General features: G+C 41.8%; 2 protein-coding genes across 3 annotated transcripts; both read left to right on the forward strand.

Annotated features, from left to right (window-relative positions):
* Positions 1-1,917: 1,917 nt before the first annotated feature.
* On the forward strand, positions 1,918-9,888 carry tbc1d13 (TBC1 domain family, member 13). Its single transcript, XM_063888851.1, has 12 exons — positions 1,918-2,068; positions 2,806-2,879; positions 2,961-3,001; positions 3,721-3,782; positions 4,358-4,457; positions 5,250-5,332; positions 5,436-5,595; positions 5,870-6,080; positions 6,162-6,325; positions 6,626-6,786; positions 7,028-7,085; positions 7,165-9,888. Exons 1-12 carry the CDS (start codon positions 2,046-2,048, stop codon positions 7,228-7,230), a joined length of 1,203 nt encoding a protein of 400 aa, XP_063744921.1. The 5' UTR covers positions 1,918-2,045; the 3' UTR covers positions 7,231-9,888.
* Positions 9,889-13,505: 3,617 nt separating this feature from the next.
* Positions 13,506-18,511, forward strand: thnsl2 (threonine synthase-like 2). Of its 2 annotated transcripts, none has more exons than XM_063889004.1 (9): positions 13,506-13,697; positions 15,274-15,514; positions 15,876-16,070; positions 16,173-16,325; positions 16,404-16,637; positions 16,972-17,120; positions 17,231-17,356; positions 17,454-17,608; positions 17,677-18,511. In XM_063889004.1, the coding sequence occupies exons 2-9, from the start codon at positions 15,292-15,294 to the stop codon at positions 17,882-17,884; spliced, it is 1,443 nt and encodes a 480-aa protein (XP_063745074.1). In that variant the 5' UTR covers positions 13,506-13,697; positions 15,274-15,291; the 3' UTR covers positions 17,885-18,511. The 2 variants fall into 2 exon arrangements, with proteins under 2 accessions (XP_063745074.1, XP_063745073.1); XM_063889003.1 differs by lacking the exon at positions 13,506-13,697 and adding an exon at positions 14,616-14,726.
* Positions 18,512-18,884: the final 373 nt, after the last annotated feature.

An 18,884-nucleotide genomic window follows, 5' to 3' on the forward strand; every position in this document is an offset into this window, starting at 1 on the left:
CATGGTAGTATGGTGCTGCGTTTAAGTGCGCACAGTAACCCTTTAGTTACACCACGGTCACTGAAAATGACCTTAATTATCACATACTATACTTTAAAGAAACTCTTTTAATGGCAATAAAGCCGTAATGAGCTGTGCATCTCAACATCTTGAATCGATGTGGTCTGGTTGAGATAATCAATACTAACTTAACAATGAAGTGCAAATGTTAGCATGTTTGGAAATACATGTTTTGGAAATTACTAAACCAACACATATCCCAGATAGAGTAATACTAATTATTCACACGGTTGATGGTATGTTTTACACAATAAACACAGTTAATGTGAAATAATGAATCTTCGGATACATCTTTATCTTTTTGCCTTGCGCTTGCTATTCAAATTTACGACCTATTTGTGGGCATGGAAGGCATCATAAGTAACGCATGCTGTTGAAGCCGGTTTTTTCAACTGACCCCAGTGGGCAAACGGTGGTACTACACCTTTCCCAATTGACTTATATTGAGCAGAGCCATCTATCACTCTTTTTTTGGGTTAATAAACTACCACGCACTGTGACTTGTATTGCCCTCATTTAACTCATGATGGTTTAAAAGTTGTAAAAAACATAAAAAGCTGAATCCAGAGTTATTTTCTCTCTCCATTCATTCGACTGAACCAAGAGCGGGAGATCGGAGGCGGGGCTTAATGGAACACTCAAGTGCGCATGCTCTGTATGTAAGCATGATCCGGGTATTTTCTGAATCCTGCAGTTGCTCCATTTTAGGCTTCGAATGGAGTATTTGCCATTTGTTCTATGAATGTATGTATTGAATGATCAATGTGCCTGTTAACCGTTTGTGTTTAGGTGTAATTGAAACAACTAGAAACCAGAAACGGGTCGTTTTCTGTCTTTTCAATCACTCTATTTCGGTTTCATCGGTGGGTGGGTCTCCTGCGCCTCCTTGCTTCTGATTGGCTAGTGTGTCCCATGTTTGCGTTGTACTTTTCAAAATAAAGGTTCTACCTCTCTGCCTTGTTAGACAGTTCAAAGATAACCCAATATTTGCTATTTTTGATGAGAGATAAAATGATTGTTTGACATTTTCAATGAGACTGATTCTGTTGGACTCAGTACTAGTTAGACTACTACCAAAAATAAAATGAAGTACTTTTACTTTGTACTTTTAGAGTAATCCTCTGTCAAAGTTCCCCTTTGAGTACAAAAACAAGCCACTTATGAGACTGATATAGCTGGAATCAGTTGAGGTTAGACAACTTTCACAAAGACTATAGAATACTTTTACTGTGTACTTTTTGAGTAATCCCCCGTCAAAGTCCCCTCCTAAGTACAAGAATGCATGTTTTACTATTTTCTTTGAGGAGGGATACAATTATCATTTGACATACATTCTTAATAAGACTGATTCTGTTGGACTGGTTAGACTACTACCAAAACAATAATGCAGTACTCCAGCAGCAGGATTCAGAAAGTGAGAATGACCAAACTTGCCACTTAAATATCCTGCTATGTTTGAACCTCAGGGCAGGGATATTTAAATATGATTTTTTCACCATGACTTTGGTGGGCTTTTTTGAGATAACATGAGGTCAAAGTGAAGTATGAAAGTACCAAAATATGATCATCCTGAAATAATACATTAGCAAAATTGGGACTGACCTTTGACTCTTTAGATATAAAAGGATTTGCACTTTCTTGTTTGTAACTGGCACATGTATTCTTGACTTGCCAAAAATGAACTTCACTTCTTAATTTTCTTAACTCTTTGAAACATTAGAACATCTTTTCTTTTCTTGCAATGTAAATCTACCCTTTATGCTGTAAAACAGAGGCCAACTTTAATAACAGTCTCATCTTTGCCCTAGCAAAACAACGTATGCTCAACAGGAGCACCGCCCCTGTGGACCTGTCACTGATCCCCACCATGGAGCAGCCCACAGTGTTGTTGTCAAGACGGAAGTGAGAGGAGAGGACTTCCCTCTGGCCAATTCTTCAATCCTATTTGGAAACAGTTAAAGGAATACACCACCGCCTGCTCAGTCATGACTACTGCTTACAAAAACAGGTAGGACACATCTGAAGGTGTGTTTGAGCGTGATGTGCATGACATTCACTAACGGCTGCTACATCATGTACTGTAGCCACTAGCATCCTAACTGCTAACTGACAATAACTTCACTGTCTAGCTAGCAGCAGCCCAGCTAATCAAACAAAAGACATGTGTAAGGCAATACATGCAAAGATAATAAATGTGGTAGTCCTCATGTGGTCTTAAATGTAATGTCAAGATACAAACATAACGGTAACAAACACTGCAACTTCATCGTTTCATGTAGCTAGGTAGGCTAGCTCCCTGTTAGCACATCAGCTGACACACCGTACTTCCTTAAGGCTAACTGTTAGCTGACATATCCAGCTAGCTCCATTAGCTGACACTGCAAGGGGGGAAACAGACAGGTGTACAAGTACTCAGATCTTGTACTTGTAAAGTAGAAGTACCAGAGTGTAAGAATACTTTGGTACAAGTAAAAGTCCTGTATTCAAAATGTTACTCAAGTAAAAGTACAAAAGTATTCTCATCAAAATGTACTTAAAGTACCAAAAGTAAAAGCAGTCATTGTGCAGATATCTGATATGTTTTGATGTATTCATTCCTTCTATATATACCATCCCATCCCATACTCTCTATAACTCATTATAAATTCATTTATTTTACTGTATCGTACGGTGACAGTGGTTTCTTAAGAGTACTCATCAGAACATCATATATTAAACTGGTGCTAACCTCCTGTCTTATTTCAGAATACAGGAATTCAAAGTAGCACTGAGTGAAGAGAACATCAATCTGAAGACGCTGAGGGAGCTGTGCTTCAGCGGTAACTCTAACATCTTAATCTCTATTTGTGTAAGTATTTAATTGTTCTGTATTTGACCGTCCTTTTCTTTCTTCAACCCAGGAATCCCATTTGAAGGAGGCATACGAGCCCTTTGTTGGAAAGTAAGTAAACTGTTGTGCACCATGCAAGAACTTGAGTGTTGGTATGATAAACCTCTCATTCTTTTTAGCTGCTATTAGACGCTCTGTAGATCTGGGTCCTAGCACTGCAATCCCACTTATAGCTGCAGAAAATAATTGAAAATGCCTCCATGAGACTTGATCTTGATGTTTATTAACACCTGCTACACATTTACCTGATCACCTCTTCCTCTCCATTTGTGGGCTGCTGTCATTCAGAAAAATATCATTACAAATAACATCATGATGCAGTCTGCAGGTATTACTGCGCAGTCAGTCAAATGTTTTTTATATGGTCCAATATCCGAAGTTACACATTCATTTGAGGGGGTTTTACAGGCTATACAGCATACAACACCCTCTGTCAATAGTAGTTTTTGGACAAGCCCCAAAATCAACTCACAATTAAACTCTTAAACCTTTATTATGATCACACACAGAGTCAGTGTGTACTTACTCTACACCGGGGTCCGACTGGGAACAGCTGATGAAGGGAGCAGGATTGAGGATGACTATGGATGTCTTTGGGCATACTGTAACTGTAGTTGACAATTTAACTCTGCAACACATATCTCTGGCAAAATACAGCAGCTAGTTTCACGGTCTGGGTTAAAAATGCAATGTGAAATCTACTATTTCCAGTGGGAAACCTAAAGGATTTACGTAATATTCTGACTGTGATTGTTTTGCTCTCCTTTCAGATCCTTCTCAACTATCTCCCTCCCGATCAGACATTATGGGAGTCTTTCCTCAAAAAGCAGAGGTTGGTAGCACCTGGTAAAACTTGATCAAAGAGCACGTAGAAGTCTTTATTTGTGTCTCTAGGCGACCATAATTTCAGCTGCTAGCAATCAGCCTAGCAAATGACATTAGCTAATATCGTTACCCAGCTAAAAATAAAAGAAACACTCACCTTTCTCATGTGTGACTCACCAGGCATGAGGCTGTTATTCATACCAATGTTCCTTCAGATTTGGAAGCAGAGTTTCAATTGTGATATAGTTTGGTGATCATTGATAATTCATTTCAATTACAGATGATTTATCCAGTCTATAACTTTGTCAAAATATACCATCAAGATGTCCTAGAAGCCCTAAATGAAATCTCCATTATCCAACATCTAAAATAATTATAGAGTCTTTGGTGTTTCGATAAATGTCTTAAAGATACCTTCACGTTACCTGGTGATTAATATTTGTCAACTGGTTTATTTATTAATTGTTTGATAGTCTGCAGCACTACTGCTAATAAGTGTTTTGAAGCCAGTCTGGGACTAGATGGACTCTTTTAACGGTACTTGTAACCACTTCCTGCTGTGTTGTGCTGTGTCTCTCGTAGGGAGGTGTACACCCAGTTCCTAAAAGAGATGATCATCCAGCCGGGCATCGCCAAAGCCAACCTGGGCCTCTCCAGAGAAGATGTGACGATGGAGGACCATGTGAGTCCAGTCTGCCTGCTTATGGTTTTCCTTTTCCCCCAGCCGGTGTTAAACTGAAATGAGGCCTGATTCAATAAAGCCATGCTGTGTGAAGTGGAGTGCACTTTGGTCATAAGTCCAATGGCTGCTATCACCATCACAAGTAAGCAAAAAACAACAGGCAATGCAGAAGAACGGTAAAGATTAGCTTGTAAGAGGCGGTGTGGCCGGGGGCTGACTCAAACACACATCTGCCTATGTTCACTAGGAACTGAACATGGTGTCTGTGTGAAGGTTTGAGTGTGCAGACACACACTTATCGGAGAAGCAAGACCATACAAGACTCTACTGTACTTAGCTTTTGTTTTGGAGTATACTGCAAAGGAAGTGATTATTGTTTGTGTATCGTCTGTTTAGCAGCATGATACAGCTAACATACCCCAGAGGCTGATCAGCTGTTTGCCTAAGTATTATTTAGAACAGTTTCCCAGACTCACACACACACACACACACACACACACACACACACCACACACACATCTGTAAGACACAAAGCTCTCATAGATCTCAAACATATGTGTAACTTAAAGACATTTTAAATGGTTCAAATGTTCATTATTGGCATTCAGTCTTCACTCTTTAAGGCATCATTGCTGCAAGCAGTCTGAAGAAAAGTGGAAAGATTTGTGACACAATTTCAGTATCACACTGACAGATGAAAGATGAAAACCAGCTCTCAATAAATAGTGAAATGAACAGATGAAACAGCTCACCTTGCCTTTAGATCACAGGTGTTTCTGTGGTTTTTTTCAGCCTCTAAATCCAAACCCAGACAGCAGGTGGAACAACTACTTCAAAGACAATGAAATTCTGCTCCAAATTGACAAGGACGTAAGGTAGGGTTTTTCCAAAGGTTACTTAAAGATCTGTGAGTGGTTGTGAAGTCTTGAGTACAGCAACAGTTAGAGCGGAGGAGAGCTGACGGGTGGTTGTTTGCAGGCGGCTGTACCCGGACATGGCGTTCTTCCAGCGGCCCACACAGTACCCCTGCCAGCTGATCCTGGACCCCCAGAACGATTATGAGACGCTGCGGCGACGAGTGGAACAAACCACGCTGAAAGCACAAACCGTGAACCGCAACCGCAGTGGAGTCACCAATGTAAGAGTGTGTGTGTGTGTGTGTGTGTGTGTGTGTGTGTGTGTGTGTGTGTGTGTGTGTGTGTGTGTGTGTGTGTGTGTGTGTGTGTGTGTGTGTGTGTGTGTGTGTGTGTGTGTGTGTGTGTGTGTGTGTGTGTGTGTGTGTGTGTGTGTGTGTGTGTGTGTGTGTTTTTGTAACTAGGAGTATAAACAATCTCTGAAATGTCCAAATTGACCAATCAGAATTGAGTGTAACACTGGTGACGACCGCTCTCTGTAACCTGACTATCCCCCAGGTCAGCTCCCCCGGCAAATCCTTGAACCTGTACCCCTCCAACGAGTACGAGGTGCTGCCCAGCGGCAGCGAAGCCCACTGGGAGGTGGTGGAGCGGATCCTCTTCATCTATGCCAAACTCAACCCGGGGATCGCCTACGTTCAGGGCATGAATGAGATAGTGGGGCCGATCTACTACACCTTCGCCACGGACCCCAACAGCCAGTGGAAAGGTCGGTAGCCTCCCACCACATCCCAGGTTGTGTTACGTGTGTAGAAAGTTGACATCAACATGTGTGTTCTTTATTCCTCAGAGCACGCAGAGGCAGATACCTTCTTCTGTTTCACCAACCTGATGTCGGAGAACAGGGACAACTTCATCAAGAGCCTGGACGACTCTCAGTGCGGGATCACCTACAAGATGGAGAGCGTGTACTCCATGCTCCGAGAGCGCGACCTGGAGCTCTTCCTCAAGCTGGTACGCTCATCCCTCCTACTTCCTGCTCCTTCTGGGACGTGATAGGAACGTTCTGTCTGTGGGTTCCCTCTGTGAACGAAGCAATGTTGGAGACTTGTTTCTTCAGCTTGAATCTAAATGATAAAACTGTTGTTAAATATTAGAACAGGATCTATTTGACTTTATGCCATAAAACACACAGCAACACTTCTGGAGAACATGGAGGAAGCTAAACAATCTGAATCTTTCTAAAGGATAACATTCACAGCTATCTTAAAACAGCAGTGTCTTGTGTCTCATTGTCCCCCCCCCCCCCCACAGGAGGAGCAGAACATCAAACCGCAGTACTTCACTTTCCGCTGGCTGACCTTGCTGCTGTCTCAGGAGTTCCTGCTGCCCGACGTCATCCGGATCTGGGACACGCTGTTCTCCGACCTGGACAGATTCCACTTCCTCATCCTGGTCTGCTGCGCCATGCTCATGTAAGCTCTCTGCACTCTCACAGTCAGGGGGGGGGGTCAAACATACAGCCTGTGGGATGACTGTGCAAAGTGTAAAAATGGAACATTAGCTGCAGTTTTCACAGCTTTTATGTATAAATGTACAAGGCAGGGGGGAGAACTTCTTCCTTAATAGTTCCCACTTCAGTTTGTATGTTGGTGTGTCAGGATTACTGCACAGATGCTCTTAAGTCTTCATATGAATCCTGGTTTCTGTTCACAGACTCATCCGAGATAATTTACTGGCCGGAGACTTCACAGTGAACATGAGACTCCTGCAGGTGAGGCTGTTAATAAACCTAAAAAACCCAAAGCTTTTTATTGATGTGCCAGGTCTGACTTCCTCTGACGTTCCCTCAGGATTACCCCATCTCAGATGTCAACACGATCCTGATCAAGGCCAAAGATCTGCGGGATACGTCCTAACCTGTCGACCCCACCCCCCTCCCCTCCCCTCCTCCTCCTGCCTCCTCGTGGAAGGTGAGCGTTCGAACATTACGAGTCGTTGTCGTGTCAAACGTGTTGTTGTCGGAGGACTTGATCAGTGGTGGGTTCGGACACAGACCCAGCATTCTTCGTTTTTTTTTTTTACCTTGATGTCTTATGATTGGTCAGTGGGGGCTGCTGTGGAGAAGTTTAAGGGACTATTTTTGATGCCGCCTGCTTCTCAATGTATTCTGGGAAAAGGCAGGTGTTCCTCCTCGTGTCTCAGCCACCCCCCGCCCCCCATGGACCCTTCTCAGATCATGATACACTGAGCATCTGAGGGACAGGAGCTCCATTACACTACAGTTACAGAATGTTTAACAGGAGTTACCCCCCCCCCCCTCTGCAGCCCAATGCAGATGCTGAGCAATAGTGCATGCTTGTTCTCTGAGGGGTGTTTTTTATTCAGCCTTATCGGTTTAATCATGTGCAACAGGAGACGGTGTTTCTGTGCGCCTGGGTTGTTGAATATTTCATTATTACTCTCCTTAAAACCTTTATTCCCCGAGTGTAATGTCTCAACACAATGCCTTTTGTTCCATTGGAAATGTAATGTGAAGCATTTCCATAAAATCACGTTACTTTGAGAGAAGGAAGGAGGAATCTGTGGCGCTGCTTTCACACTGAACAGGAATACCAACCTGGGTTTACGAGGGTCTCTGCAGCACAGGATGGTATGAAGTATTAAAGCATTACAGCAGATTATTCTACATGTTGAATGCAGTGCAGTAGGACTGATTTCGGTACTTAACAGAACCATGTTTTCGTATAATTACCAAAGGAGTCGATGTGTTGAAAGACCTCCTGCAGTTGAAGTAGATTAAGTGTTGAATTAACCAAAAAACTCTGATTTAAATTTGAAAAGAAAGGATTAGCATTCTGACCTCAACACCAGCTGTGCATGAATCCCTGGTGCTGGGGATTCATCCAGTCAGCAACAGAAAAAGAGATTTACCACCTAATATCGAACTTTAATGTAGTGTAGAAGGGAAATGAAGACATATGTGTTGGCCAACAATGATATACAAACCATGAAAGGTCCAGGTGTGGGTGGAGTTGCATGCACTTTCACGTGAGAAGATTTGAGTTAGATTATTCTATCTGCCCTGTGCAATAAAAATAAGAAACAAGACACTAGAATAACCTCTTTGGACAGTATTTTCTATTGCATTATCAAATGATAAACAGCTGGAAAGACCCACCACATGCTTGCATTATGTCAATACAACTCCATAAGCATATGTCATGAACTTGTGTATTAAAGGCTACCTTATTTGACTACGTTATGGTAGCTCCAAACGGGTAGCATACATAGCATGTGACTCTGGACTGGAGAATATGTTCTAGTATGCTTACCTCACTTGTTTATTAGCATTTACAGGAACAGAAAAGGTGTTTAAACCCTCCTCACTTGATGATTAACACGAAACCCCAACTCTGACCTCTCTTAACAAGCTGCACTTTATTGTGTTTTTGAGTTTATATTCTAGCTAGGCTAAACGCTGACCCCTGAGCCTGATGGTGTTCAGTGTGAAGAGCAGCACGGTGATTCACATCTCTCTCATGGTTTGATTTTGAGTTCTGTACACACTATAACTATAAAGCTTAACATTTGAATGTAAATGTGTATCTGCAAACATATTCTGCCATGTTGTAAAAATATCCAGCCTTGCCGTCGTGATGAAGGTGACTCAATGAAGCATTTAGTTCAAACTGAAGGCTCTCTATGAACGTCGGGATGAAATGCTCACACACATGAATATGAAAAAGGGTGAAATGGAATCTCAAGCTGTGTCATTTCACTTTGTACATACTGCTTCTTTTTTTTAAATACGAGCTTTCATATACAGTGCATGCCGGAGTGGAAACTGATATAATTTCCAGAGCGACTCGAGTATTTCTGTTCCATTTTAATAAGCACACCGTCGATGCTTCTCTTCTCTGTTTGTCCTCGACCGAAGATCAAATGTTTATTAAACACACTATTAAAATGTTTTTGTAATATTGTTGAGGGTTGTCTGTGTGATGCTCTGTTTACTCTCAACAGTAAGGAACAATTCAGCCAGAAATGCTCGTTCATTCAACCGAGAGGAGTATTGGATATCATTGTCAGGGTTAGGATTACACACACATGGTCCAGGGAATCGTGCGATCATTAGGTCTAAACCTCAGTCAGAGAGGAGTGCTCATTTCAATATGATCCATGCGTTGGTTGCTCCCTGAACGTCCTGAACGTCATCATGTGTAAAGCTGAAGCTGGAGATCGACTCTACATCCAGAATATTCTGTTCAGTTACAAGAAGAGCTCGCTTTCTAACTCCAAAACAAACACATTTAGCATTCATCTTTTTTTGGGGGGGGGGGGTATTTTCAAGAGACCATTACTAATTAATTGATGGCAATTAATAGTATGTATTTATTTTCATTGTGTGTGTGCGGCGTGTGTGTGTGTATTCTTTGTCTTATGTCAGTTACTTGCATGGTTCCAATTTTGTAAGCACATTTTATAAGGTATGTATTTGTATACGGTGATGAGACGTGTATATATGTTTTTACATGTTTGCAGATGTGCATTAAAATGAATGAAGGTATAAATCACATCTGTCTGTGGAGTCGTGTTATTACTGACCTGAGATCAGCTGAAGGGTTTAAATAAATCATGTGTACATATATCTAACAGGATGCAGATATTTGTATATTCCTGAATCCAGAGTGGGTAAAAGTACTCAGGTCTTGTACTTGAGTAAAGTAGAAGTACTCAGATCTTATATTTGAGTAAAGTACAAGTACTCAGATCTTGTACTTGAGTAAAAGTAGAAGTCCTCAGATCTTGTACTTGAGTAAAGTACAAGTACTCGGATCTTGTACTTGAGTAAAAGTAGAAGTACTCAGATCTTGTACTTGAGTAAAAGTAGAAGTACTCAGGTCTTGTACTTGAGTGAAAGTAGAAGTACTCAGATCTTGTACTTGAGTAAAGTAGAAGTACTCAGATCTTGTACTTGAGTGAAAGTAGAAGTACTCAGGTCTTGTACTTGAGTAAAGTACAAGTACTCGGATCTTGTACTTGAGTAAAAGTAGAAGTACTCAGATCTTGTACTTGAGTAAAAGTAGAAGTACTCAGGTCTTGTACTTGAGTGAAAGTAGAAGTACTCAGATCTTGTACTTGAGTAAAGTAGAAGTACTCAGATCTTGTACTTGAGTGAAAGTAGAAGTACTCAGATCTTGTACTTGAGTAAAGTAGAAGTACTCAGATCTTGTACTTGAGTGAAAGTAGAAGTACTCAGATCTTGTACTTGAGTAAAAGTAGAAGTACTCAGATCTTGTTCTTGAGTAAAGTAGAAGTACTCAGATCTTGTACTTGAGTAAAAGTAGAAGTACTCAGATCTTGTACTTGAGTAAAAGTAGAAGTACTCAGATCTTGAGTAAAAGTAGAAGTACTCAGATCTTGAGTAAAAGTAGAAGTACTCAGATCTTGTACTTGAGTAAAGTAGAAGTACTCAGATCTTGTACTTGAGTGAAAGTAGAAGTACTCAGATCTTGTACTTGAGTAAAGTAGAAGTACTCAGATCTTGTACTTGAGTAAAAGTAGAAGTACTCAGGTCTTGTTCTTGAGTAAAGTAGAAGTACTCAGATCTTGTTCTTGAGTAAAAGTAGAAGTACTCAGATCTTGTACTTGAGTAAAGTAGAAGTACTCAGGTCTTGTACTTGAGTAAAGTAGAAGTACTCAGATCTTGTACTTGAGTAAAGTAGAAGTACTCAGATCTTGAGTAAAGTAGAAGTACTCAGGTCTTGTTCTTGAGTAAAGTAGAAGTACTCAGATCTTGTACTGAGTAAAGTAGAAGTACTCAGATCTTGTACTTGAGTAAAGTAGAAGTACTCAGGTCTTGTACTTGAGTAAAGTAGAAGTACTCAGATCTTGTACTTGAGTAAAGTAGAAGTACTCAGATCTTGTACTTGAGTAAAGTAGAAGTACTCAGGTCTTGTACTTGAGTAAAGTAGAAGTACTCAGATCTTGTACTTGAGTAAAGTAGAAGTACCAGAGTGTAGGAATACTCTGTCACAGTGAAAGTATTCTAAATGTTCCTCCAGTGAAAGTAGAAAGTACTCTCCTCTAAATGTACTTAAAGTAGCGACAGTAAAAGTAGTCATTGTCTGATTGGTCCATTTCAGAATAATATCTCTGATATGTTTTATAATGATTGATCATTAAAGTGTTCTCAGAGCTGGTAAAGGTGCAGCTAGTTTGAATGGCTTTGTATACTGCAGGGTAGCTGCTGGATTTACTGCAGGTGAACTACAGTCTGATTTAAGGGGATTATATTTACCATCATTAATCCTAATCTGTAAAGTAACTAAAGGGATTTAATAAATGTAGTGGAGTAAAAGTGGAAATGTATAATTGAAGTATCTCTCAGTTCTCAGTAAACCTGTCTCTGCTTGGCTCACTGTCTGCCTCCGGGCCTCTTCACACCTGTAATACACGTCTAGCTTCTTCTGTTCTTATCTTTCAACAGAGACAGAAGGGTGTCACCTTTAGCATTGTCAGGGAATTATCATATGGATGTTAGGTTTGTAATTACCATGCATTCACTTTTCTGCCACCATTTCAATAGTTTGTAATGTAAATTAGCAGTTTGGCTGAGACCTTGATTTATGTAACAAAGACCATGCATACAAATACATTTATCTCAGGAAAGAGAAGAGATTAGTTATTCCAGATTCTAGCTTACTTCCATCTGAATAAAAAATAAAACGCAATCAAATAAATAGTGATCCCTCTTGGTAAAACAAAGGAAAACAAAATCAACCGATTTAAAGGTTAACTTAATAGAAAGGGTAAAACAAAAATACAAGTCAAAACCGAAATGAATAAAACAATATAAAAATAACCACAAATTTAAAGAATAAAAGACCATTTAAAAAGTGGGGTGTCGCAAATAAGAAGCTCATTTAAAAGATGTGTTTTTAATGATCTTATTTCAGACATCTAACTTTACAGATTAGGATTAATGATGGTAAATATAATCGATTTGTAACCATTGCACCAGTCAATCCTAACCTTAAGTACAGAGTTAAATCCCAGGTCAGACGTACAAAACAGGGTCTGAGGTTTTTTAAGTCATTGTGTTGTTGTGTTAAATGTTCTTGTATTGTGTCTTAATATTTGTCCTGGTTAGATGCTGCAAATGGAGCTGCTGTGACGCAAGAAACATTCAGGCTTGATCTGACATTAAAGCAGAGGTGGAAAGTAACTTAGTAACTCAAGCTCTGTATTTAAGTACACTTTTTCAGATACTTACTTGAGTATTTCCATTTTATGCTACCTTACACTTCTACTCCACTACATGTATTTAATCCCTTTAGTTGCTAGGCAGATTAGGATGAATGATGGTAAATATAATCTCCCTTAAATCAGACTGTAGTTCACCTGCAGTAAATCCAGCAGCTACCCTGCAGTATACAAAGCCATTCAAACTAGCTGCGCCTTTACCAGCTCTGAGAACACTTTAATGATCAATCATTATAAAACAGATCAGAGATATTATTCTGAAATGGACCAATCAGACAATGACTACTTTTACTGTCGCTACTTTAAGTACATTTAGAGGAGAGTACTTTCTACTTTCACTGGAGGAACATTTAGAATACTTTTACTGTGACAGAGTATTCCTACACTCTGGTACTTCTACTTTACTCAAGTACAAGATCTGAGTACTTCTACTTTACTCAAGAACAAGACCTGAGTACTTCTACTTTACTCAAGTACAAGACCTGAGTACTTCTACTTTACTCAAGTACAAGACCTGAGTACTTCTCCTACCAAATGTGTATTTCCATTCCATTTCATTTCTGACGCTTTTGTCCCGAAGCGACTTACAAAAGTGCAATAACCAGAGATTCAAACTCCGAACAATAAGGACAAAGCTGATTATATTCACCTCAAGCAAGTCATACCGTGGTGAGCTCTGCGGATTTATGTACACGGCCTGAAGTAACTTTCTAATGTGCTTCTAAAAATATGTCTTACTTGAAATGTTTATTTATATTTTATTATTTTATGTGTGTTCCTGTGTACCCCGGATGTCAATGGTTGGTGTGTGTATTATGTTTGATGTACATATATATATGTTCTTTAATAAATAACACTGTGATGTTACAGAGGGACAAACTGAGCCCGTCACGTGGGATCGACGGACTTCGTCACGGGTCCGTTTGCGCATGTGCGTGCAGGGTCGGCCACATAAAGTTGCGTTTGAAACCAACTAGAGGAGAAAGTGAGTTATTAAACCCCCCAACTTCGAGTCTGCATCGGTCCTGACTCTACCAGCTGCTCCACCTGACCCGAGGCCTGCACTGCGAAACAACCCAGACCTCCGCGGTCCCGTTAAGCGCCTGTTTTAAACTCGGTGAGTCAACAGGGGTCCTTCAGTCTGGCTGTGAGCGCGTTCATGTGAAAGGGGCGGAGCTAGCAGCCATTGACCAATCATGGACAAGAGAATCAGAAACATAACCAAAGAATAAAATATATTTTTCCCCCTTGAAATCTGGATATATCCAAAACCTACATACAGTACTCTATTGCAAAGTAGTCAGAATAGTCAAACGGAATACAAATATTTGCAGTATTGTTATGGAAAGTGGATGATTAGCTTGTGTACAACTGTGCAAAATATTTGGAGGGTTGTGCAGAACTTGCAATGCTTGAATAAAATAAATTAAGACAAGTTATTATTTGCAAAGTGTGCATTCAGCTATTGCATACAGTCTATAGAGAGGCTGAAGTGTCACTGGGGGTCCTGGGTCTTGTTCTTGAGGACGGTAGCACTAAGAGTACTAGGAGCAGCATCATATTTACCAGTGAAGTGTGAACTATATCTTAGGATAGGAAGTTTAACCTTTTACATCCTTGAGTTACATAGATAGATCTATACTTTATTGATCCCAAATTGGGAATTTCTTGTGTTACAGGAGAATTTTCGGACACATTATTCAAATTCTGAATACTTTATTGTTTATTCAATTGACATAATATGGAAAATGACTTTGGCAGTGGCAAAAAAGTGAAAGCAACACCCACGATACACAGCACGACAGAACACTCATTGCATCATAAAGGGACAGTGCTTTGTTCTTCAGAAATCTTATTATCTGTTAATAAATCCTCATCATTTGTGGTCATTTAATGAACTTTGTTTGCAACATGAGGGATAAAACCACGGACGTGTAAATCATTCATAGTGTATCATACGTAAGCTTATTTATAATAAGTAAGTCGTTTCTTAGGTTGTTCCAAAGTTCATGTTTTATCTCCGTTGGAACCGTCGACTCAGTGTGTAAAGTGTGGTGCCGTAGACGGACATCAAGGGTGTATATTAGTTACTTTAAAAGATATTTAGGGGAAAAGGTTTGGTTTAAATCACTTGTACTTCAGAGTGGTGAGTAGTGCATGCTTAATGTAGTGTACATTAATATACCACACACATTTATACACTTTTATCTGAACTACAGTCAAAATAATGAAACATGTTGCGGTTATTTGACCTCAAACCCAGGGTTAATGAGGAGTAAATCAGGTAATTTGATTATGAATGCCGAATATAAGTCAAACTTGTGTTGGAATTAAGTTGGCTTTAGAAGTGTAACCTAGATTTTGATGAAGATTTATACGCTTTATAAACCTGGACAGAAGTTTCACCAATGATGGGAATAAAACCGTATGTATAATATGCATATTGACAGACTGATCTATGTTATATGTTGAAGCTACCTTTAGACAAAGTGATCCTGTAAGACACTTAGCTATTTATGCAGGGCTCTGTTTGAGTAATTGTATACTTAAGTCGTTGCAGTCAAAAACCAATTAACAAAATGTATATTCTGCATCCTGTTTTCAGAAGTAGTCCTGCTACATGTGCATTCTGGGAAATGACGGGTAGAAGATGTCACTTACTACTGAAATAACCCAGAGTATTTATTCCCCAGCCTCCCCAGGTGTGTGTGATGCAGTACTGCAGTACTCGGGGTGGGGTCCACGGATGGGACTTCAAGGAGGTGCTGTTCTCCGGTTTCGCTCCGGACGGGGGGATGTTCATGCCTGAGAGTGTTCCTGTGCTGAGCCCGGAGACCCTACGGAGCTGGGGGGCGCTGAACTACACAGAGCTGGTGGTGGAGGTGTCCTCACTGTTCATCCCCGTCCAGCTGATCCCCAGGGAGGACCTGGAGGGTGAGCTTTACAGTCTTTTCAAAACATGGATTATGCCTCTCTGAATTTCTTAAACCATGAGGTGTTTTTCGCCGGTTTAACCTCCGTCAAAAAGATGGAAACCCCCACATCCTATATCTATCAAGCAGTGGATCTACCTACTGTTTCAGACTGATCTCAGAGCTGCTTCTGCTTACAAGGCTAAAGGAGAGACACTAGAGGCTTTTAAAAGAGCTGCTGATCTGATTTGATCCTTCCTGTAATAATGATTGTACATATATGCACACCTTAAAGTATCGGAGGATGATTAGGAGAGGACTCAATGTCAATTCAGTCAGGAAAAAATATGTTATTGCTGCTAACATCTGCTCTCTGCTCTCAGGGTTAGTGGGTGACGCCCTGCACGGCTTCTCAGTGCCCGAGGTGGTGAGGGTGGCCCGGCTGAAGGGCGGTCTGTCTGTCCTGGAGCTTTTCCACGGAGACACCTTAGCCTTCAAGGACCTGGCTATGACTTGCACGGTGCGCTTCGTGGACTACTTCCTGCAGAAACAGAAGCGCAGAGCTACAGTCATAGTAGGTAAGACCTGTGATCACTGAGGAACCCGCTTTATCCACAGCATGAAGGGGAATATCTGATATCAATACCACCCTTAAACCAGCTGATGGTTTTCCTGTCCAGGTACATCAGGAGACACCGGGGGCTCGGCCATCCAAAGTGCGAAAGGTCTCAGGGGGTTGGATGTGCTGGTGGTTTATCCCCGAGGACGCGTCACTCCAGTCCAGGAGAAACACATGATCACCTGCCTGGAGGAGAACGTCCACGTGTTTGCAGGTGACTTTTTATTCATCATTACATAACATTCAGCTGAGGCTTTTTATCCAAGTGTCCCCTCTGTGGTTCCCCCTGCAGCCGACGGCAGCTCGGACGACATCGACCAGCCTCTGCGCCGCCTGTTTGCAGACCAGGATCTGGTCCGGGCTCACGGCCTGATGAGCCTGAACTCCGTCAACTGGTCCAGAGTCATGGTCCAGCTGGCACACTTCATCTATGCTTACCTGCAGCTCAGCGGGGTGAAGCAGGTGGACGGAGAGCTGCCCGAGCTGGAGGTGGTGGTGCCCACTGGGGGGGCGGGGAACATCGCAGGTGAGTTATGTGTGGCCATATTAGTCTGACTGATTTTGAAAACCATGAGTAGTGTTGCAACTGTTGGATATAGAGAGCACAAGATGAGAGTTATTATCTCTACTCTGGACCATTTTCTTTCAAGTAAATATGCACTCTGGTCCCTTAAATATTCCAAATCGTCCCAAAATTAATCAAATCAGCCCACAGAGAGTACAAATATGGCAATTTTCTGGTTAGAAATGTCATTTTGAATCCTAAAAAAGTCAGAAATGGACCCAAAACCACTCCTAAATTGTCCAATTCATGCGTGTCTCTCAGGTTAATGAGAATGCTTTGTCTGGTCTTGTCTCAGCTGGCTTCATCGTGAAGCAGATGGGACTGCCCCTGAAGCTGGTGGCCATGGTGAACTCTAATGACATCGTGCACAGGACGGTCACCCGGGGGGACTTCTCCATGGCGACTGATGTCACACAAACGTTAGCGCCCGCCATCGACATCCAGGTAGGTAGACCAGGTCACCAAGAAGCATGAGTTAGACTCTGGAGACGATTCATTTCATGCCATTCAGATAAAGGCTCCAACGTGACAAATGAAAAGTGTCTGGCCTGCAGGACCCGTACAACATGGAGCGGGTGTTCTGGCTGCTGCTGGGCCGAGACGGAGCGCCAGTGAAGAAGATGATGGAGGAGTTCCAACAATCGCATCGTCACTCCCTGCCAGAAAACCACCGCAAACTGGTACCAGTCACCCCCACTCTTACTTCACCCGCTGGACCCAAACTCCTGCCCCCCCCGGTCACCTGCCTGACACCTGTCCGATGTGTTTCTCTTTAAGCTGTCACAGGTGTTGTCCACCGGATCAGTAAGTGATGAAGGCATCCTTGAGACCATGAGGAAGTGCTGGGAGGACAACCAGTATGTCCTCTGTCCTCACTCTGCTGTGGCTGTATGGCATCACTACCACTGTTCCCACAGCGCCACCATCAACAGGTCAGCAGCGCGTTTATACACACACACATTCTACAGAAGAAGAGTTCTAAAAAAGTGACTCTTTCCAGGTGTTACATCGCCACAGCGTCTCCAGCCAAGTTCCAGGCGGCCGTGCAGAGGGCTGGCCTGACCTTTGACCTCCCGGAGGCCGTGCTGGCATTGGACAAGTTGGCCACCCGGTTCCAGAACCTGGAGCGGAGCCCGGACTGGTGCAAGGACTGGGAGGACCGCCTGAGAGAGAAAATCCAGTCTGTGAGCTCATCCAGGAAAAACTGAGGGACTTAATGAAGCTGAGCAGATGTTCTCCCATTCACACATTTCTATCTCACCACTAGCACCCCTCCCATAAGGGGCGTTCACTCCCCAGCTATCGCCTTCGTCTCTATCTCCACAAGCCAATCAGAGCGCATCGTTAAATCTGCTGTCTCTCCTCCTGACAGCTGTCATTTCAGGTGACTCGACGAAGCCCTCCTCATATCCAGGGCTCACGTAAAGCTCCCCTCAAGACCGGATCTCCATCAATTCCTTCATCCCTCCACCGCCACCAGTGGGGGGGTTCTCCCATCATGCTCAGTGGGGTCTGATGGCCAAACACTGTTTAATTCATCTCAGCAATAAAATCAAAACAAAGTCTCTCCTGTTTGAACTACAGCTGAAGAAATGTGTAACTGGTGTGTGTAAGGGTGTGTCAGCTGGTCCTTGATCTGTGGGCTTCGTTATCTGGATGTAGTAAATGATGGAGAGGGGAGAGGCCCCATCGATGGACTTTGGTGTGTAGTGTCGTATGATTTGTCCTTGTATAGTGATGTCATCAAAGACAAACCAATCACGATGCTGAATCCTTCCGCAACTTTACTACAATTGCGTTGAATGATGACAAATAAAGTCAGATTTTCACTCTTATTGCACAACTTTGACTCATGCTGTTTAAAGTTGACCTTCCATAACTCACTCTTGTTAACTGTATTAAGTGCTAAGGGTTTTTTTGTACTAAATGCAATACAACCACCACAGCAATGCTAAATGGAATATGAATACACACATATGCATCTGAAAAAGCTAACGTTTCTCCATGAAGGAGGAAGACAACACATCCTTTTGTGCAAGATTTAATACAAAGTACCGTTAATGTACAGTCTCATGGCATTCAGGCATGAATCAATGACTCCTTAAAGAGTATTAGAATAAAAGTATTGTGCAGCAGAAAAGGGAGACAAATAAATAAAGTAGACGGCTGAGTTACTTCCCACTTAAATGTTAATAGATAAATCTGTGC

The sequence above is a fragment of the Eleginops maclovinus genome, chromosome 8 (genome assembly GCF_036324505.1).
Source record: "Eleginops maclovinus isolate JMC-PN-2008 ecotype Puerto Natales chromosome 8, JC_Emac_rtc_rv5, whole genome shotgun sequence".
Taxonomy (NCBI): domain Eukaryota; kingdom Metazoa; phylum Chordata; class Actinopteri; order Perciformes; family Eleginopidae; genus Eleginops; species Eleginops maclovinus.